A 27,822-nucleotide genomic window follows, 5' to 3' on the forward strand; every position below is an offset into this window, starting at 1 on the left:
CTTTAATCCTTTTTGAAATCTAACGAAGAACAGGATTCAATTCTAAATGATCCCCAATAAAATATAAATATATTTATAGATGACTCTTAAATGTAATTGCATCTGTGCTAGAGCTAAAATCTTTGAGTGGGAACTATTTTCAATTTTGTGCAATTGAATGGTATCCACATAACCCCAGAGTGCACTGCAGTAAGTCTCAGATGTTCCTTAGTTGACTTGAATGAGCCAGGCTTCCCTCAATACCTTTTGCCGAATTATAATTTCCTCCATTTCCATTTCTCATGGAGTGAACCTCTTTTGAAAATTGTGAGACATTTTTAATAAGGATGTAAAATAGCAAGATCACTAAAAGGCATAACACTTTCTATCAAAAGATGTGCTTTGGTTTGTTTATATCCGAGGCAAAAAAAAAGGCAGGCCAGTCCCGGGATAGAGTCCCTGGGACCATAATTGGTCTGAGAAAGGGGGGCCCATCAGTGATGTAATTTGAGATGTCTTTGTGATGTCATCAGTGATGTCACTGACCATGTCATGAGTGATGTAATATGTTACGTCATCAGCAGTGCATTGCGGGGGCGCAAGTTATAGTTAGCTGAACTAACTATAACGGGGGAATTTCTCTGGTTTTGTAAGAGTGAAATGTTCAACTAACTATAACGCCCCTGAAACCTATGGTTTTTTCAGTGAATATATGTATATATATATATATATATATATATATATATATATATATATATATATATATATATATATATATATATATATATATATATATATATATATATATATATTGGTCTCTGAACAGTTAAACAGATAACATCTTCAAATGTCTTGCAGTGATTTGAAAAACAACAACATTTGTAACACATGCATCTGTTGTTACATTAACAAATGAAGTGATGTTGTAACATCGATCCTGAGCAGAGGATCAGCTCACGAAAAAAGATACGCCATATGGCTACAAGGGTAAATAACAGATGTTCCGGACCATAAGAGCCAAAGAACATTTAAATCAGTTACACTGTGTTCTGACATCAATCCACTTGGGTTATGATAATTATTTGATGGTAGAGAACATAAAACAACAGGCAACTGCAGTAATAAAAATATACTTTGAATAATAATTGTCCTTGTATGTAGATGGGGCTATTTAGGGTGAACTCTTCAAAGAATGAGCGTTGAGGTGTAACAACATAAGAACAAGTGAGGTACCACATTATTTCATCACTGTCACCTGTAATCAGATGTCTCTTTCATCCTCAACTACTAGTTTATTAGGCACCTCTGTTTTTGTTATTTACATGTAATACATACTCTCTGGAATTAAATGGTATTTGCTGGAAAAAGTAATAGATCTATAAAATAGAAAATTCTACAGGGATATATGCATGTGTGTGTATATATATATATATATATATATATATATATATATATATATATATATAAATATATATATATCGTTTTCTTTTTTGAAATACGTGTTTATTCAGTGCTATTGAAAGAAAAATAACATAGTCAACAGCATATCATCAGTTCACAAGACAGACAAGACAAACGAAGGAGAAGTTGGTTCAAACATAATAAACTGAAATAAAATAAAGATGTATAGACACAAGATGAGACAATTACATTAAAAACGTGTTTTCTTCCTCTTAGTAAAATTGTCTATCTTGGTATGTTTAACGTTTCAGTGATACTGTTTGGCTGAGTCAGAGATCCGTTTTATTTTATGTATTTTTGAACCATCGCTTTCGCATTTATCTCTGTAAATTGGTGTAGTAGTTCAAAATCCGTTTGGAAATTAATAATTGATGGGACAAAACTGAGATGTACATTTTGTTCATTGGAGAAGAGTTCACTCCTTAGTGTACCGCTGAGAATTCCGCTCAGGAGCACGGTTAAAAGGCCGTGCTTTATTAGCCTTGAATACATACGAGTCCTGCTTAGAAGAGCAAGGCAAGAAAGATATTTTGGCACTGAGTTGAGAATAAAAAAATTGCCATCAAAGTATTTGCTAAGGAATGGTGAGGAAGTCTTCTTTTTGAAACAGAGTTTGCTCAGTATTGCAACTCCGGAAATATATTTCATTGGTTTGATGTTTTATCTTTAATGGTCTCTGTATTCTGTATACTACAAGTTGGGTTTGTTCAGATTGTTATCGTTGTTAGACTGGTAAAATGTGGCCCACATTCTTCTGCAATACCAGCATCTGCTAATACAGCAGTTGATCAAAAAAGGATTAGTGAGTTAATATAAAACACAAACTATTATTATCACTTGTAATTAGCATCAACATCTATCAATTCCAAAAATTAAGGAATGCACTCATAACTGGTAAGTGCACATTTGTTGTGAAGGATAGCAAAAATAGGAAACACAAGTAAGGAATATGAACAGCTGAACTTTGTGTCAGTGAAATCGTAATTGTTTTGTGTCAAATGGATGTAGGAATTCCATGTGTTACATTTCTCATCGTAGTGAGAAGCCTTGGGTGATGCAAAGTGGACTTCTCAATTTTTTTTTAAAGTACACCTCCTTTTTTCATGAACTTTAACTCTTTTCTGTCTTGGGACTTGTTCTAACGAGTAGGTACTGAAGTCTGGGCCTTATTATGAGTGGCATCTCACTACAATTTCAGTGGAAACATGAGTTATTAGCAGAAATGTTACTGGGAGGTGCAAATAGGTATTACGCGGACTGTTTTGGTGGGCAACATTGGTGGCTCTTCTGCTAATGTGGAGTGGCGTTGTCCCACTGCCATAAAGCACCAAAAGAAAGGAAAAAATAAAGTGATAATAATGTTATGTTATCATTTTATTTCGTCCTCCTGCAGGGGCAGCTTGCCTTACAGTCTGCATGGAGAACATCCCATCCATCCAGCCCCTGGCTGAGCGCCATGTCACTGCACTCAGACCAATCACAACATTGCATTTCAGTGTTGTCACTGGCTTCAGGGAACGTGGGAGCCCTGGTGCCTCCTGCTTCCTGTTTCTCCCAGGAAGAGGACACAGGAGAGGCGGCGGTGGCCAGCCAGGTGGCCGCTGGGAGGTATTTTTTTTCCATCAATCCTTGCGCCAAGGTGTGCCGTATTGTTAATTTGCACATCCATGGTGGCGCAAGGTTTTCGCATGGAGGTGCAGGGAAACTACTATATCTCTGCAGATGCGTCATTCTATTGTAAATCTGCCCTAACATGTCATCACAACAGTCACACCAGCTGAGCTAACACACTTTCTACATGAAGACATCTAACCAGTAGCGGTCGGCAGTAGATGTTTCTGTAAAGCGGTGACGTGGGCAGGGGGAGGGGCAGGGTGGGGGGTAGTAATGTATGGATTAAGGAGTTTTATAGGTAAGTAAACATTTAAATAAATAAAACAAATTTCATTACGCGCACTGCATCACATTTGGTGATGCAGTGCGCGCAATGTAATTCATTTTATTTATTTAACTACATGCGCGCTGCGGGTTTTCCCGCTGTGTGCTGACATTTACGAACACCCGCGGTTCATGACGAGCTCAGCTCGTCATGAGCGTACGACAGGCGTAACTCATGACGAGCTCAGCTCGTCATGAGCGTCGAAGGGGTTAAATGTTTACTTACCTGTAAAGTCTGTAATCCATACATTACTATCCCCCACCCTGCCCCTCCCCCTGCCCACGTCACCGCCCTACAGAAACACCTACTGCCGACCGCTACTGCATCTAACACATCATTTAAATGTTTCCGTTTATCCTGCTGGAGAACTTCACCTTCCCACATCCTAATTAAACATGGCAATGTTCTCTACCCCTATCCTTATTGTAACCCCAGCCTTTACTTTGACCAATTAGCCTTAATGATCACCGTTGTCCTAACACTGGCTGTGTTTTTAAAGTGACACCACCAGGGCCGGACTGGCTACCGGGCAGTTTAGAAAGCTGCCGAGCTGGGGGCTGATTTCACTGCGGTGGGGGCTGATTTTGTTCATGGAGACCTGCGTGAGTATCAAAATAATTAATGCAAAACAAATTTCGTTTAGCACGCACAGGTCTCCATGAACGAAATCACCCCCCAGCTCAGCAGCATTCCAAACTGCCCGGTAGCCAGTCCGGCCCTGGACTCCACCCAAAAATTATAGAGTTAATATTTTTTTACTTTTTCCTCGTTATAAGTTCAAAATATAGCTTTTGTCATTTTCTGTAGTTAATATCTAATTACTAAGGATGTCCTTGTAGTACATTCTCCATAACAGCATGAACGTGTATTTATACCATTAGTTCATCTACACAAGTACATATGTTTTCAACACACATCCCGCGGTATAACATTTTAAACAATCATGCTAGCATCTTGTAGGGTTGGTATGTTAATCTGATTTTTTTTTATATACAGTTAATACACCCTATGCTGATAATTTTTTTAAAGGAATTTTAAAAATAAAAACCTGATCATTTTAGAAAAACTGGGTGACTTGAATGGACATGAGCCAGAATCACCCAAATGTTTGGGGGCTTCGAGATTTACCAGTCCTGACATTTGTTACTGTTGGAGAATATAGTGCAAGCGCTTACCCTTTCATGTGTTTCCTTGATCTATGGGTCTAGATTTCACTTCACGATGCCCGTGATCTCAGTAACCAGACTTTGGAACACACTGCTGCTTGTTAGTCTGTTTTTATTGCCCATTATATTTTTACTAGTACAGTGTGCTACAAATTCCACAAAATATTTTTTGGGAGAGGGGGGGTTATATATGAAACGTATATCAAATGAAATATATTTCGTATGTTTCTCATGGCTAGGATAATTGAAAATACACGTAATAGTCCGAATATGATGCTATCTAAAAATTTTTGCATCTATCACAGAAGAGCTGGCACCCATTTGAAAGAACCCATACACGCTTTGCACATTATACCAACGTGACTAGCAGTGTATATAGGACAAAAAGGCAAGCACATTAAAGCCCATTCAGAGCATTATCAGATTTAAATGCAATATTGTTTGTTGTGTGACAATTCATTGCATCCACTTCTGGGTAGATCAAAGATCACACCACCTCCAGTGTGCTTTCAGTGTGTAGGCATTGCTAAGCTCAGGGTTTATTTGTGCACTTTGTCTGCATTATTACTTCAACCCTCTTAATAAAAATTGTTAACACGCTCTAAACACACCTTTTCCTTTCTAAAGAGAACATCAATCTTTCTGCAGGAAAGAACCTCCTAAATGTACAATTAAACTAATGACTTTCAAATACCCCCACGCAGATTTACCACTTCACTTACATGTTGAATGTGGAGCTGAAATGCAAAACAATAAAGTCACTGCTTTTGTGCTCTCTACATTCGCCTCAGCAGGTTTACAATCAATATCAGCAGGAGTAATGGGTTTGCTGTTCAAGGAAACCAGTGTATGGAAGCTTAGAAATAAACAAGTCTCTTTAGCAGAGAGGCATTAGTGAAAATATATTGAGAACACAGCTTCAGGTATCAGTAAGATCAGATATCAGTGTATTCTTCAGCCTTTCAACAGGGAACCAGGCTCATGGAACATCATCTTACACAGGGCCTGACTGAGAGCACAAAGCAGTCCAGGCAATTTTATCTGACCGTCCCCGGGAAGAGGGGGGAAGAGGCTGGGGGCAAGGGACATGCGATGGTGCAAGTGTAAAGTAGGCCTTGGTGAAGTGTGCGGAGTGCCTTAATGTGTAATTCAGCGAAGTGCATTAGGTTGTGCCATTTGCGCAGATTTTTTGCGCCGGGTGTTTCAGCACGAATGGCACCATGGGCACAGTGCAAGAGGGAGCCGCTTCTTTCGGCTGCTCAAGTAGATTTCCTACTCAAGTGACAGCTTCCTCAACGCAAACGGAAGGTTTCTCAACGTGATTAGTAGTGGCAAGTGGCCATCCCTAACCGCCCGCTTTGAGAAATCTTGCCGGGAGGTGGTCTGGAGGTACAGGTGGTTCCTCCCGGGGAGAGGGGCCAGGGATTTTCTTCCATTATTTTTCTGGTTCCCAAAGTGACAGGGGGTTTCGTCTTGTCCTGGATCTGAAGGCCCTGAACACCTTTGTGCGGTAGATCCCGTTCAAGATGGGGACTCTTCAGCTGGTGATTCCCCTGGTTCTCGGGGGTCATTACATGTGCACTCTGGACCTTCAGGATGCCTATTATCATGTGCCGGTCCACCCCCTTTCTCACCCTTTCCTGAGGTTTTGTCTTCTGGGTGTCCATCATTATTTCCAGGTTCTTCCGTTTGGCCAGTGATTGGCCCCCAGGGTGTTTACCATGGTGGTGGCTCCCTTGGTGGCTTACTTACATCTTCAGGGGCTGATGGTTTCCCCTTATCTGGACGATTGGCTCCTTCATGCTCCCTCCGAGGTTCATTTGTTGAGGGATCAGGGGTTGGTGTGTTCCGCCTTGCAGGCCCATGGGTTCCTGTTGAATTTCCCCAAGTGTCAACTTCTGCCGTCTCAGGACCTGACTTTCATAGTGGCATGTTTCCGCACAGATCCGAATCTAGTCTTCCTGATGGTTGCTTGGGCGGTGACCCTGTGTTCCCTGGCTCATCGGTTTCTGGTGGGTCGGTCCTTCCCGGTCCGTCTTTGGTTGCGCCTTCTGGGTCTGATGGTGGCTTTGGTGTTCACTGTGCCTTGTGCGCATTTCCATCTTTGGCCTCTTTGGTCTTACCTGTTAGCTTGGTGGGATCCTTCGTCTCAAGATTTGTCCTTTTTGGTTACGGTGTCTCTGTCGATCATTCCTGCCCTGCGCTGGTGGACTCTGTCAGACAATCTGGCCAGGGGCTTGCCTCTGCAGTTTCCTCCTCCGGTGGTCCTTACGATGGATTCCAGTGCTCTGGGTTGGGGGGCAACTTTGGGGATGAAGTTCCTTCAGGGTAGTTGATCCCTGCTGGAGGGTCGGCGGTCCTCGAACTGGCGAGAGTTATCTGCTGTGTGTCGGGCTGTCTTGGGGTTTCGGTGCCTGCTGTTGCACCAGCATGTGTTGGTTCGGTCAGGCATCTCGTGACAGTGTCCTACTTGAATCACCAGGGGGTATCCTGTACCGGTCTCTCAACTCGGTAGTGTCCCCGTTGTTTTGCTGAGCAGAGGGCCATCTTTTGTCTCTGGCAGCTGTGCATGTCCGGGGGTGGACAATAGGGTGGCGGATGCCCTCAGTTGTTTTTTTCCTGCCTCTCTGGAGTTGGCTTTGACTTCAGTGGCTTTTCGTCTGCTGTGCATGAGGTTTGGTCTTCCCTTTCTGGACCTATTTGCTTCCTGGCTCAATGCTCTGCTTCCCCGGTTCTTCTCCCGGGTTCCTCAGGAGGGGTCTTGAGGGTTGGATGCCCTGACCCTCCCTTGGCCTTTCGTGTCTGTCTCGGCTGGTAATGGATGATTGGGAGGTGGTGGTGGTGGTGCCCTTCTGGCCCTGCTGGTCGTGGTTTCCGACTATGAAACGGTTCAGGTTCAGGGTCCTTGGTTCTTCCCCTTCTCCCTTGAAGTCCTCTCCGCTGTTGCCCCTCCGGTGGCTTCGGCTGTCGGTTTGGAGGTTGAGAGGCAGGGGTGGAAGAATAGGGGTCTCCCCGAGCATTTAGCCTTGGCTATTCAGCGGTCCCGCAAGCCTTCTACTCTTCGGTCCTATGGCAGGCGTTGGGGGAACTTAGAGCATTGGTGTCTCGGTCTGGCATTGTCTCCTTTGGTTTGTCCTTTGCCTGATGTTCTTCAGTTCCTTTGGGATGGGTTCGAGAAGCCTCTGTCTGTCTCGAATCTGCGGACCCAGTGGGCTGCTATTCAGGCTTTCCATGCCCCTTGGGGGAATCTGCCTGATGTTGATGACCTGGTTTCCCATTTGTTGGGCAGTTTTGCGAATTCCCGTCCTGTGGTTCAGCCTTCTTTTCCTCTTTGGGACCTACCTTTGGTTTTGAGGGCCTTGGTGGCTGCTCCTTTTGAACCTTTGGAGGAATTTGATTTGAAGTTTGTCACCTTTACGGTTGTTTTTTTGGTGGCTGTTACTTCTGTTCGTCGCCTGGGGGAGCTGGGGGCTTTGATGGCTCGGGAGCCTTTTCTTTCTTTTTCTGCGCATGGGGTTGTTCTTCGTTTAGGTTCCTCTTTTGTTCCTAAGGTTTCCTCCCAATTCCATTGCTCTCAGGAGCTGGTCTTGCCTGCTCTGTGTTCTGTTGAGGTGGATGAGGACAACCTTCCCTGGTCCTTGCTGGATGTTTGCCGTGCTTTGAGGGTCTATGTGGACCGTACTAGTTCCTTTCGGCGTACTGACTCCCTATTTGTTTCCTTTGGGGTGGTCTCCAGGGGTTGCTGAGCTTCCACTTCCTCCATTTGTCGTTGATTGAAGCAGGTTATTGTGTTCGCCTATTCCCTTTCAGGCTCCCCTCCCCCGGCTGGGGTTCAGGGGCGTTCTACGCGGGGGTTGGCTGCTTCCTGGGCAGAGGTTCGCGGTGTGTCCCTTTCTGAGATTTGTAGGGCCGCTACTTGGGCCTCTGCTAATACCTTTGGTCGGCATTACCGGATTCAGAATGTTCTGGGGGATGACACTAACTTTGGTTAAGGGGTTCTTCGGGCTGTGTGTTCCTGATTCCCTTTTTTTCTTTGATAGTGTGTTGTTTTCAATAAACTGCTGGGTTGCTGTGGTTCTGTGTCCTGGTGGTTTGTTGTGTGATGATGGCTGCTTGGTGCTTGGGTATTCTCACTAGTCAGTATGAAGGGGACGAGGACAAGAGGGACCTGGGGGTAATGTCCTATAACTTACCGGTAATCTTCATTACTCCGGGTCCTGTTGTCCTCGTCCCCTTCATACCATTCCTCCCTCCCTCCCGGGCTTTCCGACCCTCCTCTGGGGCTTGGTGGTTCAGGAGGAATGCTGGGTATTGTACCATTATGTACTCTCAGTGGGGAGGGGTGTACCAGCATTCCTGCTTTTCTTTTTTCTGTCATGGAGATAGGTTATCTCACTAGTCAGTTTGAAGGGGACAAGGACAACTGGACCCGGAGTAATGAAGATTACCGGGAAGTAATATGACATTCCCACTCCAGTTAGTCCAACAGTAGAGAAATTATAGGATAGCGGAGAGGTAAAAATTACTATTCCCACTCCAGTGTTTGCAACAGTAGGGAAAGTGCTGGATAGCGAACAGGGGCAAAAATTACTATTCAAACTTAAACAGTTAAAGCAAGAATAAAAACATTAACAATTATAAAAAAATCATACAAAAATAAACAATATTTAGAAATCAATATATTAACTATTTAAACATCAACAATATAATATTAATTACATATAAAACACAAATATTGTATAATATAAAACAATAAATCCATTTATAACATGAAATGATTTTAAACTGGAAATATTTACAAACAAATACATTAATTAATACATACATGTATTTATTGTATTTCCTACCTTATAACACAACACTAATAACAAAACATTTCAACATTTCTAATACATTTGTTTCCAAAATTAACATAATTATTAATGAATGAAAAAAATGAAATAAAAAAACTAATACACATTAATTTTAACACTATGATATCCACAACACGCACCTAAATTAAATTAAAAAATACTTAAACACAATTAAAACATATTTATAAATTTAAAACTATTACTAACAACCAATAATAAAGCAATTAAAATGTATTTAAAACCCACCCTTTACCCCTTTAAAAGTAAAAACAACCGACAAAACATTAAACAATTACCCAAAAGACATATAAAATAATTAAAATTAATTAACAACTATATATTAATTAATTAAATACAAATGACTTCCCATCCTTTACATATTTAACAGTATAACATCTTAATTAAACAAATATTAATAAATAAAAATAATCAATACATTTAATGTAATTAAATTACTTCCCACCCTATTCCCCCATAAACCAACAACCCGCTACAAAACAAAAAACGCAAAATTAAAATATATTTTTTTATAACTACTTAAAATTTAACACATACATTAAAAATACAAACGATTCTCATACAAACAAAATACAACACACTTATAAAATAAATACTAAAATACATAACATTAATAAACAAATGATATTTTTAACAACTATATTTTTGCCAGTGACATTAAACACTTCGATATTTTTAACATCAATATTAGTTACCTTAAATCGATATTCTTCACTCCCAGAATCTGTATATCGATATTTCTGGCCCACAAAATGTTCAACTCGATATTTGTGCAAGTCGATATTTTTGATTTGATATTCTGTCTCTGTACCCACAATGCTTTTAGAGCCCATTTGTAATCAGAGCAGTGCTAAAGTTTTTTTATGCACCTTCACTCACTGCACCAACTTTACAAACTGTGAAAAGTAGGTTTTGCAATCAAACCTGCAGGATATCATTTTTGTGGGGCAAATCTTGCACAGAAACCTTTTTTAGGTAATGGCGCTCACAGGTGTAGTCTTGCCCAAATGACGGACAGGAACTTTATTAAATGGGATATTTCGAAAGCTTTTGAGGGCTTCATCAGTGAAATGAAAAATGTCTGCACTCTCTCTCCCTCCCTCTTTCTCTCACTCTCATGCTCACACACACACACACCATAATAAAATGTGCAATTAGAGCAAAAAAATAAGATTTATTCAAATAAGAAAAAAGAAGAAATTATTTCCCTGATAAAGTACACACAGAGAGAATTACAGTCTAGTGCACTAAAATATACTCCTACAGGTGTTTTTCAAACATGCAGGAAATCAAGATATGATTATTTCAGAAGTTAGTCGGATGCTTAACGTTTGAACAGAAAGGCTGGTCAATGGAGCTCCAAGTGTGGGGACACTTCTTCTGGCACCCAGGCCACTGAGGGGCAATGGTGGGCCTGTTCTCATTTCATGCGAAATTGAGGAGAATAGTTACCAAAAGTGGCATAGCAATGAACAAAGCAAAATCTGGCTCAGCGAAGGCCTTCATGTGCCAGGAAGAGCTATGCTTTGCTCATCTGCACTTGCAGTTGCATGGTTACTGTGCCAAACTCCTAGAGTTTCTGATGGAGGGTTAACAATGCTTTTTGTTGCTCTGTGCCTGTGAGGTTTTGAATTCTGTGGGCTGACTTGGGTAATTTGTGCTGGCAAGACCATTAGAAACCGCAAGGAAGACAAGAGGAGTTTGAGCAGCATATCAGCTCTTGATTAGACTAGGTGCAATGGACATCATGTAGTTCCACATTCAGAAAGTACCATAGAATGATCATCACAAGTCAGTAGTATTGGAAATGTTCTTGTTTCTAAAGTGGGGATGTAGCTTTTAAGCCTTGTCCTTGGCACTTGTGCCGCAGACCACTGGTAATTAGTGCCAGTGCATTACTGAATTTAAAAATGTTGAAGAGTTTCCATAATGCTGGGAAGAGAAGGCCTTCCATGCGTTGAAATGTAAATCTTCAATGTAAAGTGTATTACTTGGTTCATTCCACCTCTGCAGTTAGAGGGACTGCTTACCCTGAGAATGGGATTCCAGTGGTATACTCCCAATAGGCTGTTGACGTCGTCTTCACTTAGGAAGGTGAATGCACCAAGATTTCAGAAAGCCAGAGGTGGAGGGAATACATTTTCAGTAGCTGCAGCCAGGCTGTGGGATGTGTTACCCACCTGCAGCACTGGCATCAATTCCCATACTGATAACCTTCGCACTTGCCCCCACCTCCCCTCCGTGTACCAAATACACCATCATACCGCACCCCCCTCCTGCCAACCAAATAACCAATACACACTTCTTATCTTGTTGTGGTCATTTGTTGGCCGCAGATTTTATTTTGGAATACAGTGACAATATACATAACATTTACGTTTGCTGTTTTAGTCTCTTCTGCCCTTGCGGGTCCTTTATTTCTTTTCGTTCGGTTGGATTTGGGCTCCCCTTGTGCGGAGGAGAGGGGTAGCTTCCGTCCCAGGAGTTAGGCCATGACTCGCTACCTTCCGGTTCTGATTGTGCCCTGCCATCCGGTGGGGGCTGGGCTGCGAGCGCCGTCTCCGTTTTGCTACACCCCCTTTTTCGGGAAGGCGTCTCACCCAGCCATGAGGCAACTGAAGGTGAGGGGTCTTACCCTCTGCCCTTTGGCCAGCTCTCCCAGCCCTGAGGCACCCCAAGGTTAGTGGTCCCTTCCTGGCACACCGCTCTCCGGTGTGCCTGATTACCAACCCTAATCCGCGTAGTTCTCCTCCACGCCTGCCCTATGCTTCAGCCTGCGACATTGCTGTTCCTTCGGTGTGGGTGGGTGGGATATTTTGCTTCCGGTGCTGCTCCCCCTGCTCCGACCGTGGACATGGAGCTCACCTGGGGGAGCGGCCTTATATCCCCCCCTTTCCTTTGTCCTTTGGCCGAGAGCCCCCTCATTGGGGGGTTCATACCTCGCTCCCCCCCATTGGCCCCGGTGGGCCACGCAGGGGGGTGGGGGGGGGGGGGGGGTTGGCACGCCCGGGCTGGTTTCACGCCCTTGGCGGCTAGCGCGCCAAAATCTGGCACGCTAACTTGTTTGTTCCTAGGGGAGGAGAGGGGCAAGGCGACCGTTATGGCGCCGGCTCTCGAGCCCCCCCTTCGTGGAGGCAGCCTCTGCGATTTTCGTAAGAAACTGAAAATCTGGCTTTTCTACCTTCCGTAATAATTAGGTTGGTTCTCTTGGGTATAATGCATCTTACAAATTCCAAATACAAATACAAGATATAAAGTGAGGGCTGGTGTCTATGAGATACCCGGTAAGAGGAGAGAGGGTGTAGCCTAATGGCTAGAGCAGTCGACCTCAAAGCTGGGGAACCGGGTTTGAGTCTCGGTAGTGATGCTCAGCTTCCTGTGATTCTGGGCAACTCACTTAATATCCCTGTAGCACACAAAGTGAATGGGTCCATCTGTAACGCAACTGGTGCTTGTGTAAAGCACTCTGATACCTTCAGGTCGAGTTTGCGCTATATAAAACTAAAAAAAACAAGTAGAGTCTTCAAGGGTTGCCTCTGGTGGAAAGGCATGAGTCTTCCTTCCAGAGAGAGACTGAAGACAGAGAAGGAAGAGTGGGGAAGAAAGTATTTCTGTGGGGCTGTCCATGTAGTGTTGCTGTGGGTAGCAATCATCCTTGAGTCTAAAGTCACCTTTTACATAGAAATACGTTAATGGTCATAAGTTTAATGGACTCAGGAAGGATGTTTGGAGGGAAATGTCAGTTATATTAATCATAGTCATGCATTACTGAGGCCGTTTTCCTCAAGCGTTGCTGCACAAATGCAGTTTTCGTCGTGCAACAAACACTATTCAAGAAATTAAGATGCTTTCATTTTTCCACAAATTAGCCTCATACATTCACTTTAATGAATCCTAAATAAAATTGTCATTTTCACCGTTTGTTATTTTAAAGTGAAAAATAAATGAAAAGTGGCATTCAGTAAAAATACTTTTTCACATTACATTAACAAAGACATTGGTGGGATTAAGTGCTATTAATGTGTCGCTCTCTCACATTCATCATCCATTATGATATAACTCTCATTAATGAGGTAGAATGTTAGTGATTGCATTGGAATATAAAAATCTCAGTTTTGAATAGGGGAATAATTAATCTGTGACATGCATACTGGGTATAGTTTACCAGGTAAGAGGTTGTAAGAATTGTTCGAGGCCAATTCTCAGTTCCCTGTTCATTCACACCCTCTCTCCCTTACCCTACTCAGCCTTTGCCCCACGTGACTGTCTTCAACTAGTAGGTCTGCTGCCCTCTAGGCCGCTTTCCCCATGCCAGTTTCTCGATTTTTATTCATGCTAGTTTTGAAAGCAGTGTGTAAACAAATTCTCTTCATCTCATTGGCTGTGCTTGGGGGCTGTTCAGTTGTCCTGGCAATGTCAGTTCTTCAAACAGGGCTTTGACAGGCATTGCACTGTCTGCTGAGGATGGAAAGGTCCGGTCGCTTTCACACAGTAAAATATTGTAGAAGCCGCACCAGCTCTCCTTTGTGTTTACAGGAGGTGAGAAATCGCCATCTCTCTGGCGGGGACATTATCTATGGGATAGAAGGCCTAAAATAATGCAGTGCAGTAACCCGCCACAGTGTATAACTTTTTCGAATAACTTGTTTTTTGAAAAACAGTTCACACCGCATTTCTGTCATTTCTAGTACTTTACATCAAAAGTAATGCTATTACCTAATTTAATAGTTAACAACCCCATCTGTATCGGGTTGGATTAGAATCCAGGTCCTGTGGGTTTTGCGCACATCTCTGTGACAGATGCATTTATCCCTTGACATAATTCACTAGAACCAAATTCTGCCTTTGATTTCTTATGTGTGATTGACGAGGAGAAGCAAATAAAGCATATGTATGCGTGAGCACGGCTGTCATTGAAGGAATCTCGACTCTGCTGAAAAATGTGATTGACCCCCAGAGCTTCAAAAATGTTTCATATTCGTACTTTACATAACTATAGTGAACAGCTGATCACTTTCCAGGGACAGAGGTCAGCAGCAGCAGCAGCTGCTTGGATGTGAGTCTTTGAAATGTTCTCTCCACCCACTCTTCATCAAAAACTACTTCTAGCAAGAGATTCCGGCCAGTGGTGAAACGAAACTTGAAGGCCCCCACTGCAAAGTACATGGAGGGGTCCCCATATGCACCGGACCCAATCAGCAGCTCTCAGGCCAGGGGCTGCCGCGAATGCACAGTAAATGTAAATGTAAATGTGTAGTACTTGTATAGCGCACGAATCACCATGAGGCATCTCGGCGCTTGTACGCATACCGCTGTGGAACCCTTCCTGGCTTTTCCCTGTGAAGTGCCCACTCCTGGGCACCCCCAAGGTAAAGCCAGGCATCCTAGCGTTGTTGGGGCTGTTGTGGAGATTAAGCAAGCTATTGCCCAGAGTTGCAGAGTGGGACCCATGATTAGAATAGGCACTGAGGCGAGAATTTTCAGGTCCGAGGAAATTGAGTCCGAGACCCGCCGAGGCGGGAATTGAACCCTGGTCCCGGGCTAGACCTCTGCATCAGGGTCTGCCGCTCTAACCATTGAGCCACACTTCTCCAGGGCCAGAGGAGGCCATCAGAGCTTGCCCCCACCCCCCGCACCACTGTGCTTGTTACGTCACTGGATCCGGCAGATGTCTATGGAAGATCCTATTGAGGCTAATCTCAACTGAAGGTCACTTCAGCACATTGCACTCGGACGGTCCGAGGCCCTTTACGACAGGCAGTGGCTTGCAAAGCCGATGTAAGTGCCGACACAGACATCTTTTATCAAAGAAGACATGTTTCATGATGCTCTTCCCAGTAGGGGGGTAGAGTCACCATCGATTGATTATCATTGATAGGCTCAGCATGGCAGACGAGCTGATTGGTATGCAATGCATTTTGAATGGTTAGATTTTAACTATAATGTGAGTGTTTTAATAGCAGCCACCAGAAAATTAGTATCTTCAGCTTAGCTATGTCTCATATTTACCGAATATAAGGATAGCACCGGCGCAAGTCATGCGAGAGTGACTCCCAGGGCACTGGTCAATGAATGCTGATGTCTTCAGCTGAAAATTGTCAATAAAGTTTTGTTTAACAACGGTTTCATGTTTTCAAGCTTAGTCTCAACCAAGAGCTGGTCTTGGTTGAGGCTACCTCCCTCAGTAACATTCACCGTGACTTTGTCCTTCGCGCCATTAGTGGTATTTAAACCGGAGTATAGGTGGTGCTCCGTCTCACGGCGTGTTACGGATGGACTAAGCTTGAAAACATGAACAAATGAAGAGGACGGTTTACCGAAAAGCATCTCCAAACGAGTACAAAATATAGAAAGGACAAAGATCATTCTACTGCAAACAATCTGAAGAAATTAATAAAAAGCCAAGTCTTCCGACTAAAATAAGATTTCCCTGATGAAGCCCGATGGACGAAATGCATTGGAATATTCATGGATTGTTAAATGTTGCTTCTTGATCTAAAAATGAAGGAAAATGTAAGACAATGAAATAACAACATATGGTTGAAATTCAAAAATATGAATAAAATACCTTGAAGGAAAAACCAAAAGGAAAAAGTTTCTTTCGTCATTTAAACCGTTGTTAAACAAAACTTTATTGACAATTTTCAGCTGAAGACATCAGCATTCATTGACCAGTGCCCTGGGAGTCACTCTCGCATGACTTGCGCCGGTGCTATCCTTATATTGAATTGTTGCTCCTGAGCGGGGAGCAATCCCAAGGAGCACGGCATACATTGAAAACTTGGGTTATACTTGCAGTGCACAGTTTATAACTTTCATTTGTCATATTTACCGAACTCAGCATCTAACTTAGCTTTCATCAAATTGTAAAGAATGGGCAATTTTGCGAGAATAGGTCATTTGCCTTCATACAGCTATTTGACATCTAGAGGTATTCCATAATCTCTTTATAATTCTACTTAAAAATCAATATTCACGCTCTCACTTATTAACCCAGTCAATCACCTTTTATCCTACCTCAACATCTTTTATTAATATGTCTATTGATCCTTACTATCAATTGCATTTATTTTTCTTTTTAAAATATCACACTTGCCTATTCACCTTCATTCATCCTCACACCCTCACCCACCTATCCATTTTTATTAAAGTAGTCATTCTCATTTTCCATTCATCATTACTTTCATTCATCCATCTATTGTCACGCTCATATTCATTCTTCTCATCATCATCATCCATATGCCCACCGTGATCTGTCAATTCACTAGCCATCACTCATTCATCCATCCATCCTAAATATTAGTTAAAACCCTACTTATTGATCAATCCTCAGAAATCAGTCTAATTCTCATTCAGAACTTCATTTTTTTCTACACACTCCAATTGGCAATGGCATTTTCTCTTATAAGTAGTATTACACATTCACTTTTTCAATGCACTCCCCTTCCGTTATGAAATAATTATTTCTGATTTTATCTTTTTGTTCTTCTGGCCAGCATGATTCTGTGGCTTTGTACAATTACATAAGAGTCTTTGAAAGCAGACACTAGAAAACACATTGCAGAATTTGTATTCCCTATTGTAGCACAACCAATGTTGCTGTGCTGTGTTGCTCAAGGAGAAATCATCATAGAGCCATTTGTAGTGATGTCAGAGGTACATTACCAAGCACCACTCTCTATCCTTCATGTGCGCATGGCATCTGCATATTAAATATTGTTGTAAACAACTTATACAAAGGTTTTGCACTGGAAAGTAAATACTTTTGCTCAGGTTTGCTTCACTTTACATTTTGTGCTTCAACAAAATGTCTTGATGAACCTAGACCTGGGTTTACCTTTAGTCAGAAATATATACTTTGCATTAAATGGAGGTTACTAACATGAGACTATGCATATTCGAGTGGTAGAATTCTATTTACTATAAACAGGACTTCAGAATGAACATTTGTTCGTCGTATGGAGGCTCAGTTTTGGTTCACAAGGGGCGGGTTTAGGAACATTAATGTGAGGCAGATGCAGACATATGTCATGTACATTGGAATCATGAAACATGGTCAGTGCTTGGGTTACAAATGTGTCACAGCTCCTGACTTTGTGGACAAACTGGATGTCGCTCAATACACCCTTTCAGATTTTACATTGCCATTGACATTGCTCTCTCTTAACACACAGTCTGGCAAATCCCTTTGATACAGTATATGATTATCCTTATAAATAATCCAAAATTGTACCATGATGTCAGACATCTGCTCTTCTGTTAAGGTACCCAGAAAAGTTGTGAAATAAAGAGATTATATTTAGCAATCATGCAAACATAATGAATTCATGCTTGTCACAATTTTGCTGTTTAAAAAAAACATGTTTAATTGTTGTTTACTTTTAATTTCAGGGTCAAACCTTCCTAAATCCCAAGTAAAAACAGCATCTCTGGGATTGGGTGGAAAGGCAAGATCTCCTCTCCTTCCGGTTTCCGTGCCAACAGCACCAGAAGTAACAGAAGAAGGCCACAAACATTCAGAAGACCCTTCCAGTGTAAGGGTAGTGTATAATAGTTTCTTTCACATATCCATACACGCAAAACCACTTCGAGATATAGCAGATTAAAAAAAAAGATAATAAATTGACGGCCTTTGTTGAAAGCTAAAAGTTACATGATTCTCCAAGATATATTGTGATAATTAGTTCAAAATCTGTATTGGCTTACAGATTTTGCTATGTTCCATTTTGGTTTTCAGTTATAACTAAGTAAAAAATAGTATATTTTCAGTGCCTTAAAATGCAAAGAGTAATATCCCTTAAATATTCACAGAAGGTATTTTGTAATAGTATTTTTCAGGAGAAATATTTTTAAACTATAATTTCTATTTGTGTATATGAATCCATCTCATACATTATGATAGAGAAGGGTGTCTTCATTAGAGTTTTGACTGAGTTCCCACACCACCTTGTCAATGGGACAATTAATTGTAAACTGCTTTTACTTAAGGTTATAATTTACTTGTCTTACTTTAGGTAGCTTGGCCTGAGAAAAACAAGGCTAGAAGTGCCTGACAACACAATATGTTGTTTAAAAGCACAGTAGAAAAAAATATAGTTAGAAAATAAAAAATATAACGATCCAACTTAATTTGAAAAAAACGTATTAAACTTTTATTGAAACAATGCCATTGTTAGACTTCGCATCTTTGGCATGGTTTCCCCTGACTTTTTGCCTCCAACCCCGGGATTTCATTGTTGCTGGCTTAGATGCTTTGGGAACTTTGCCACTGCTGATCAGTGTCAAAGTGCATGTGCTCCTTATGTAAATTGTTGTTACAATTGGTTCTCTCTGATTGGCATATTTGATTTACTGGTAAGCCCCTAGTAAAGTGCACTGAAGTGTGCCAGGGCCTGTGAATCAAATGTTACCTTTGCCTCATATCTAGTCTCCCACCGAGTTATATTTTCCGCCTAGGCACACCAGTCTATTCCACTACATGCCTCTGCTTGGATGTCCATGAAAACTCAGTTGATGTAGGAATCACGACACTCTAAACCTATGGAAATATTAGAGACCAGAGGAATCCAGGTCATCAAATGTTTTCAATGCCGTGACTTTAAAGATTGTTGGGACCTACTCAATCTACATTGTCAACGCCAATATTTTTCAGATTTGAAAAGGTTCCCAATATTATATAAAATAGGTTTTGTTCTAAAACTGCCTATTTGCAATTTGAAGTAATGGTAAACCAACAAATGAGAATTTGAATTCAAAAAGTGTAGTGCATATCAGGACTGATGTCCGATAGTTTTCAAATCACAAACACAATTCTAATTGCATTACCTCACCATTAGATCCTCATGCATTTGGTTAGTGTTGATATAGAAAGTGACAAATCATGTGGGGAATATTAATTATATTGTAGTGGAGTGGGGATACTAATTGTTTTTAATTGAATAAGACTAAAAAGACACATTTGCTGAATCACCATATGAAATATGAAATGCTTTCACTATCACATGTAGAGCATTTATTTATGCCTCTTATTTTCTTCTTTATCAAATTGTTCCTGGTATGTGGATAATTGCCTTTCTACAAAATTACTCTGTTTGTTAGGAAACATCATTTTCGTCCAAATCATTTTGCAAACTTTTCTTTTATGAATTGAATAAGGGATTATTATATGTTACCATTTTTTTAGCTGCACAAAGATGCTAGATCTCAGTTCATGTGGTAGGACGATTGGGCCTATCCGAATTCACTTGTCTACAAATTAAGTGTTGCCATTCCTCCTTGGAGAGTAGTGGTTATACTAACATTTTATCAGTAAAAAGAGTTGCCAAGCTCAACAAATATTTGATCTGAGATTCATCAATTTTAGAAATGTAATGGGATTTTGAGGAGTGTTTATAAAGCCTACGCTTCAGGGATTGGTTTAAGAGAAATATTTAAACTCAACCTCATTTTATTCCAGTGGAGTCTAAACTTAGCAAACAGTTTCATTTTGAATGAGTATTAACTTGAATGTTCTATTTTTTCAGCCCTGTAGTCAGAAAACAAAACACTTACTGCTGACGTGTTGTCAAGAGCATTTTGTCCCTTTGCACTGCTGGCAGTAATTCAAATGAACATTGAAACTGTCAATCACTATTTCAAAAACCCCTGCGTTGAATAATAGTATTTGGTCTCTTTTTTAAGTATAACACTGCCACCACCTTTCCTAGCTATTAATTCACAAGTCGTTTTTTTGTGCATACAAAGCCCAGGCATCGTGTTAGGAGTTATTAACTTTGACTGCTGTACATTTGCTGATTACAATACAGTATGCTAATGCAAGCTTTTTTTCTGTGGTTTTCACAGGTATATGAACAAGATGACCTGAGCGAGCAGATGGCAAGTTTGGAGGGTTTAATGAAGCAACTAAACGCTATCACAGGTTCTGCCTTCTAGGTGCTTCTAAAAATGCTGCTGGCTACACAGATCAAGTGACAGGGGAACACTGCAGCACACCCGAATTTGAGATACACAGTCACCACAAGTGGCCATGTCTTAAAAGAGAAACTTCATCAGTGCCAATGACTTTACATTACAATGTTTTCTATCGAGTCTTTCAATGCTAAATCGTGGAAAATAGTTTTCGCTGGCAAATACAAATATGATGCTGCCGTAAACGATCGAATACTTCTTTCACTGTGGGAACTTGGGTATTTTGAGAACACTTTACTGTCATTGTTCACTATCTATCCACGGAATCCGGTATAAAATCAATTGCACCTACAAATTCCAGTTTGGTGTGCTTGAGGACATTTCGGAATTTAATTCGCAAAGAAATCACAGATCATTTCAAAAGTACCAGATTTTCATACCTTTCCTAGAATTCAAATGTTGTGACTAAGGCCCAGGACAACATCTTTTTTTTATTATTTAGTGATTCAAATATTTGAAAACAATCTCAGCAGCACAAACATGAAGTATTTCTCTGTGGCCAGAGTAATTATGGACACCATGCTTGTGATGGGCAGGAAAACAATAAGGACAAAGGCATCCATTTGACTTGAAAGCATCAATTTTAGGCACAGATTCAAAAAAGGGACAAATGTTTTCCAGACAACGCTGTAATCTTCCTTTTCAACCTGAACCACTATAATTACTGATGCGTAGCTTTTGAAACCACCCAATCACCAGTTGAATTAAATGTTTTCCCAGCTTCCTTCTCTCCTATAATCAAATTATCAAAGTGGATTCAGGGCCATCTAAATGAACAATATTTGGCTTGAAGCCTAAGAAGCAGATTGTGGTCTAAGAGATAACACAGGGAATTTAACATGCCTCCAATGTGCTTGTCCACGAAGGTGCAAATAGCTACACACACACATAACATAGACACCCATTTAATCTATGGGTTAAAATTCATAAGTGGTGGAATTCTTACCCCACCAATAAACTTCCATTTTTGTCTCAGTGACCACACGCAGCACATGAAAGAGCACTTGAATAACCAATCACGGCCTTTGTTAACCCTTGTGATAGATGGTCTCTGTGAAATCCTACTGCAAATATCTATAACAATTGCTTCTTCATTGATTCACCAATCTGTGCATCCATAACAAATACATTTAAAGCAGTGTACACCTGTGTTGCCTAAAAGAAATTTCTTTGCTGACAATGCTGAATTTGTAAAAGAAAGAGTGTCATTGCCCGAATGTCTGTTAAGAAGCCCACGGCTGGTGCAATTAGACAAGGGTGCATCCGAATAACAAGGCATGTAGTCCTAAATACACCTCATACCTTCTTAATCCAGTATAAGATACTCCATACGCTGTTTGTTGTGTTTTTCCATCTCTTCCTATCAGGAAGTGTCTGATGAGGAAAATAAGTGCTGTACCCCACAAACAAGAGCTGGTGACCCACACCGGCAACCACCAACTCGAATTAAGCAATGGCTTTGCATATTTGTCTGTTAGGAAGCTGACATAATAAGAACGATTCAGCTGAATTATTTAATTCACTTCTCTCTTCTATTACAAGCTTGAGTGGCTCATAATTTAAAAGAACCTGGATGGGATTGATTCTTCACCAACTAATTGCTCCTTTTATGAAGTGAGTAATTATATGCCATACTTCATGACGAATGGAAATTGTTGAAATAAAGAGCACTGAAACATGAGAGAGACATCTGAATAAAGGGGGAAATGAGGATGGAAATGAGAATAAATATCAGTTAGCAATGAAAGGGAATCACTATCACCTATAGGATCCTTAATGAAAAAACCATAATCAAATGAAGTAGGAATTAGACTAATGCAATTCCTATCAAAATATCAAATACACAAAGTATCCACAGTCCATATTAGCCCTTGTGTGTTTTGAAATTATTTAAGCACATAGAATAATGGATCTGGCGCAATTTGGAGGTGCTGAAAGGCACTCAAACACCGTATTACATTCTACTTTGGTAGAATAAAAAAATCTCACGCATATAGACATGGAATATGGTTTCTTTAAATATATATCTTATACCTATTATAAATTCAGTGTTGTAAATTTCGAACGTGCTAATTATGGACCCAATTTGCAAGGTTTTTTTCTGCAAGTAAGTTGCGGTGTAAATTATTATCAGGACTGTCTTTACCCGAGTCAGTCACCTTAACGTGGAGTAAAACACTGTATGAACATTTAACACTTTAAAGTCTGCCTCCCATGTTTTTCTCCTATTTGAAACTATTTTTGGAATTCACAAACGTTTCCAAGAGTTCTCCTGAGAAGCTGCAACAATTAAATTTGCTGGAAGTACTTCTGGAATTCTTTGTGACTTACTACCGCTGACTATGTAAAGGTGTTTTCTCTTGTGTAATTTTATATGGCCCACATTTACACGTGTGCTTTCAGCTTTTTTTGTCTCCACAGTGAAAATATTTTTCTCCATAAAGATATTTGTGAACCCGGACCACAGCCTGATGTTCTCTTCTCAATCCTAAAATTTAAAGTGAATTTATTCTCAGGAGTAAATGTCTTACCATTTGGTTGTTGGAATTAGGCCATGGAAACTTCCAGGTCATTATGTCTCAAGAATACACACTTAACAGAAAAGACTTACTTACTCATGTGGAAATGTAGGCCTAAGTGAATTTTTTACGAGTTTCACATACTGTGTATTACAGAGCTGCTAGAAAAGACATTTTTTTTCAAATGTAATTTGAACCACAAAATAACTTTATGAATCAGGTCCAACTAGTCCAAGTTAAATAAAAAATAGACAATTAAATAAAATACAATAAGATTAATTTGAGGCCCTGATATTTTCATCAAAATATTTGCATTCTGGCCTGTTAACTCTATAAATATTAATGTGTATGAGAGAAATATCTTCTCTCTTTCACGTTGCTGATTGGGAAAAAAAATTGTTTCTATAATAGGTTGGTCCAAGAAAAACAAATAGACTATTGGTTGATACCTTTTAGAGGGCAAACACAATATATATTATTGTTAGTGCTACTACTGACGGCATTCTATACCATAAGGAGAGCCTCTTCCACATTTGTAAATAGACTAAATTAGTAAATGCAGAGCATTTATATCACTGCTACCTAATTCTTACATGTATTGGCAATTGACATTCTTTACTCAAACTTCTTAATTCTCTCCTCTCACTTATCCTCCTCTTCTGCTTAATCTCAAGTAGGGCAGAGGGGCATAATATTTTCACCAGGCCCAGTAAATACCAACACCATGAAGTGAGGCACATAATTGGTCCAATAAAAACCTGCCATCCAGAGTTCAAACTTGGAAATTTAGTGAAAGGTATGGAGTTTTGTGCCTACTACACCATATTCCACATTCCCAGTAGTTACCAGGAATTTTCACCACCGTAAATTTTGACAACCTTAAAATGCCGGTATTGATGTCGGGAAAAGTGTGGTAGTAAATAGTGCATTACATCTTGTAATTCTTGGGTGCATTATACTAGGTACTACTTGAAATTCTGACTCCTGTACAAACCGATATTTGCACGGGGATAGACATTTTATGGCCCACTTGTGATCCAGGCATTAGTGCAACTGTTGTTCATAAAATTTAGTTTACTACTGTGGGTCTGAAGAGGTTAACGCATATATTCATGTATCTATTCCTTGGGTTTCTACATAAAAAGGTATTATCACTTTACAAGAGACTTATTCATAATAAAGGAGATTATTTTAGCTAAGGGCCTTGATTACTTTTGGGCCTAAAATCTCATTTCAGGCAAAAGCTCATTGTTCCACCCAAACGGTGTTATAAAATCAGGTAAAACTATTACAATTTATAAGTACAGTTCTGATTTCCACCCCCATATAATGTGTCAATTATATGCAAATGCTGCATAATTACACAGTGGGTGTGAAGTGCAACTCAGAATTAGGTGCATATTGTGCACTCACTCTTTGCTGCAACCCATTGTATCATTAAATTGCATCTGTGCAATTTGTACCCACAATTTTCCTGGGCATGCATTCCTGCCTATAGTATACTGTTCCTTGTTTTTCATGACTTTGTATCAGAAGGAAGGAAACTTTGTGTCAGCACTAGCTTGGGAGTGATGAAGTGGGGCATGGCACTGCTGGTATTTGTAATGCTTATAAATGTGCACAGTACAAAGCTTCGGTCTCTTATAATCAAGATTATAAACTTCATGTCCTGCCATCTACTGGGTAACTCAGCAATCTACACGGTTTATGAGCCAGAAAACCTGTCGGTGGCAGATTCTAAATTATGATGGATTGCATCTCATCCACTCCATCTCTCGGGCTCTGAGAGATGTGTAATGAACATTCCACTCCGTTTGCAGGACATCAAACGTTGGCCTCAGGCGAGCAGCCTCATATGGATAGGATAATATACTGAGACACAAAGACCTCTAGAGGGGTTATTATATGATTTAATATTAAAAGATAAACCTCATGGATTTCAAAATGTTCATTACTATTGAAGCATCACCTCCTCCTTTAACATTCAGTGGAACATTTATGTTTCTGTTAGTATATCGAGAAATGTACGCATCCCTATCAGCAAATGCAGTAGTGCACCACCATATTCTTAAACGCTAAATTACTAATCAAGTGTGTGCAATTTGATAGCCCCACTCTATGCCTCGTTCAAACCTGAAGAACTCTATATGAGTTGCTAATACTGCATTCTGCTCTTCACAGGTGCAGACAGATCCTTGTGTCCCGGGTCGCTAGCGGTCTTCTGCCGCAAGGAGGTGGCCTACCGCCTCTGCCTGGACTGCCCTCTTTTTAGGGTGATTTGCAAGTGAATTGTGTTTTTCTGTTTTTTAAACAATCCAGATCAAAAGTCATGGAAAGGAACGCTCAAGAGGGAGTTTCCCATTGTTAAAACACGTCAGTTCAAGCATTGCCATTGGTCGCTGATTTCTAGTGCAAGGCATTAGGAAAGCGCCCTATGTAATCGCTAGAGTAACAATGTGCACTTCCTTTACACAGCCAACATGCCACAAAAAGAACCACTCAATTTACAGATAATTTAACTGGGTCCCAGCACAATCCATGCCAACACCTACTTTATTGGTCAGACCTGACAGCAGCCAACCAATTGGAATTACCCGTTCACCAAGAGCCTCTTTATTGCTGTTCTGTCCCTGTATTCCCATGTGCGAGAAAGTGTGGTCACACAGGAAGGGGAAATTGCTGTGTTTCCTATTGTAAAATATACTTGACAATTCCGATCTCGGTGAGTTGTCACCATGTTGGGGAGATGGGGGGTTACTTTTTTATAAGTAATATTTAATTTATTATTTAGAGTGTTTCCTTTTAGATAATTTATGATGAAAGAGCTATCTGTCAGACATCTAGGAAAGTCCTGTTAAAGCTGCAGTGCTCCATGCCTTCTGTGTGATATTTTCCTAAGCGACTTATTCCATACATCCATTGTTGCAGTTTTCCTCAAAGCCATGGCTTTCATATCTGAAGAAGCTTTTGTATTTTAAAATACCCAAAATGTTACTCAAAGATTGCTCATCTCATTGCTCAGACATGTGAACACTATAGCTTTAACGAGCCTTATTAAAGAAGAATTTTGCTGCTTCAAAAAACCCGAGGACAGGTTTTCTGAAATTGCAGTTTTCCTCAAATTGTCAAACTCTAGCATTTTTAACCAAATTAGACTAGTAACTGCAATATTTAAGTGTACAATTTGTTCACAAAAAAGAATCTTGCTTACAGTTTACAGAAATGACTGTTTCTACACATAATCTTGTATACTACAACATGGAAAAAATGGGGGTTTTGTAATGCGCTGTAGAACAGTCCCATATTCATTTTTTTATAGAAATGTTATTCCGATGGTGGATTCTTTTGTTTAAAAAATAAAGTTTTGATACATATGTGGGCGTTCTGTGTTGTGTTTTGTTGACGCTTACCGCATAAAACATGTTCAAGCATCATTATATAATGTGAGCTTTAACATTAAAGAACTACAATTTGTTTTCAACACAATGTGATTTTTAGGCCCCGAGTCTGATATGGGTTTTTACATTTAGTGAATTTCCAGATGTTGCAGTAAACTCGCTCTTGAATTTTCATTGACAGATTTCTTTAAATCGAACCTGCTAAAAAATGTGCAGAGGGAACTATTTCGAATGCAAAATTCAGTACGGTAAATAGCAAAGTTTTCAGTCCTTCAGCCTGATTATGGGTTTTTACATTAATTGAATTACCAGATTTTGCAGTAAACTCCACTCATGAATTTCCCCTGTCAGATTTCGTCAGTACGAATATGCTAAAAAAAAATTGGGGGAGGGGGAATATGCTGCATGCAGAATTCAGTACAGTAACTACCGTTTTACAATGTAGTACCCTATTTGTGCACTCATAACGGGAGGAATATACTACACTGTGCAAATAACTCGCCCTCGAATAATGATATCCATATGATGCAGACAATTCCTCAATTTTCACCAATTCACACATAATCCAGGAATTTGTGCAATGTAGTGAGGTTACCTCAAACTGGGATAGGATGGCTTTAAAGCAATCCACAGTGGAAAAAGCACTGCTCAGCAGATAGGTTCAGTGACAACTGACTTAGTATAGCAGATCTGCTCACGAGTGCTTCAATGGGGAATAAATGCACTCTCCCATATAACATTTCATCCACTGAGGGTAGTGTGCTATAAGTTAAACAGGGAAAAACAGAAAAGATACATTGGAATGTTGGAACAGAAAAGCCTGTGTCAGTCCTTGTTGGCCCTCTGATATCTCATTATATTCAGTGGAGCCGCCAACATTCCAATGTTTTAATCGCAATTAGAACATTGGAATGTTGGGGGCTTCACTGAAGACAGTGTAGCAGCTCATAGTCAAGAAAGTAGGCTTAGTCTTCTCCTCTAACATTTCAATAATGTTCTCCCCTTTAGTCTCTGGTTGTTTTAATCATTATACCCCAGTACGTGAAATGTTCTAAATGCATTATTGGCTTTGTGCTTTGGACCCTCTCCCTCGTTATAGGCAGTCATTCATGGCTCAGGTCATTATCTTGGGATCGTGACCTTTAACAACTGTTATAACCATGAGCAGTGGGCTATAATGCTATATTCACTATTTAAAGGGTAACATTCCAAACATTATGACTGTGAGAAATCTTGTTTAGGAAGCTCTAAGGCAATCAAATGTTACTGGGCCTCCACTGAGTTATTGGGGGCCTTTCACCGCTGGTGTCCAGGGGCCTCCCTACTGCAGACTCTAAAACTGGGGATCACTTAGCCTTTTTAAACTCTTGACTCTCGGGTAATGAGGTGGAGCAGTTCAAGACTGGTTAAAAGAGGTTGACTAGAAATTTGAACACAGCAACATGCACAATAACACTTGAGAAATCGTTGTCCAGACAATATTTTTTCTACTTTCATGCAAACACAACAAAATACTTTGCA

The 27,822-nt window shown here is 40.4% G+C and overlaps 1 protein-coding gene across 1 annotated transcript in view; it reads left to right on the plus strand.

Moving 5' to 3' along the window:
• Window positions 1-26,277, plus strand: part of DCC (DCC netrin 1 receptor) — an 844,139-nt gene extending 817,862 nt beyond the window's left edge. The window contains exons 28-29 of the mRNA XM_078677748.1: window positions 17,808-17,956; window positions 20,259-26,277. Of these exons, the coding sequence (XP_078533874.1) occupies window positions 17,808-17,956; window positions 20,259-20,348 (239 nt within the window). The 3' untranslated portion in view covers window positions 20,349-26,277. The remainder of the gene's footprint in view (window positions 1-17,807; window positions 17,957-20,258) is intronic.
• Window positions 26,278-27,822: the final 1,545 nt, after the last annotated feature.

This window comes from Lissotriton helveticus, chromosome 2_1 (assembly GCF_964261635.1).
Source record: "Lissotriton helveticus chromosome 2_1, aLisHel1.1, whole genome shotgun sequence".
Lineage (NCBI taxonomy): Eukaryota > Metazoa > Chordata > Amphibia > Caudata > Salamandridae > Lissotriton > Lissotriton helveticus.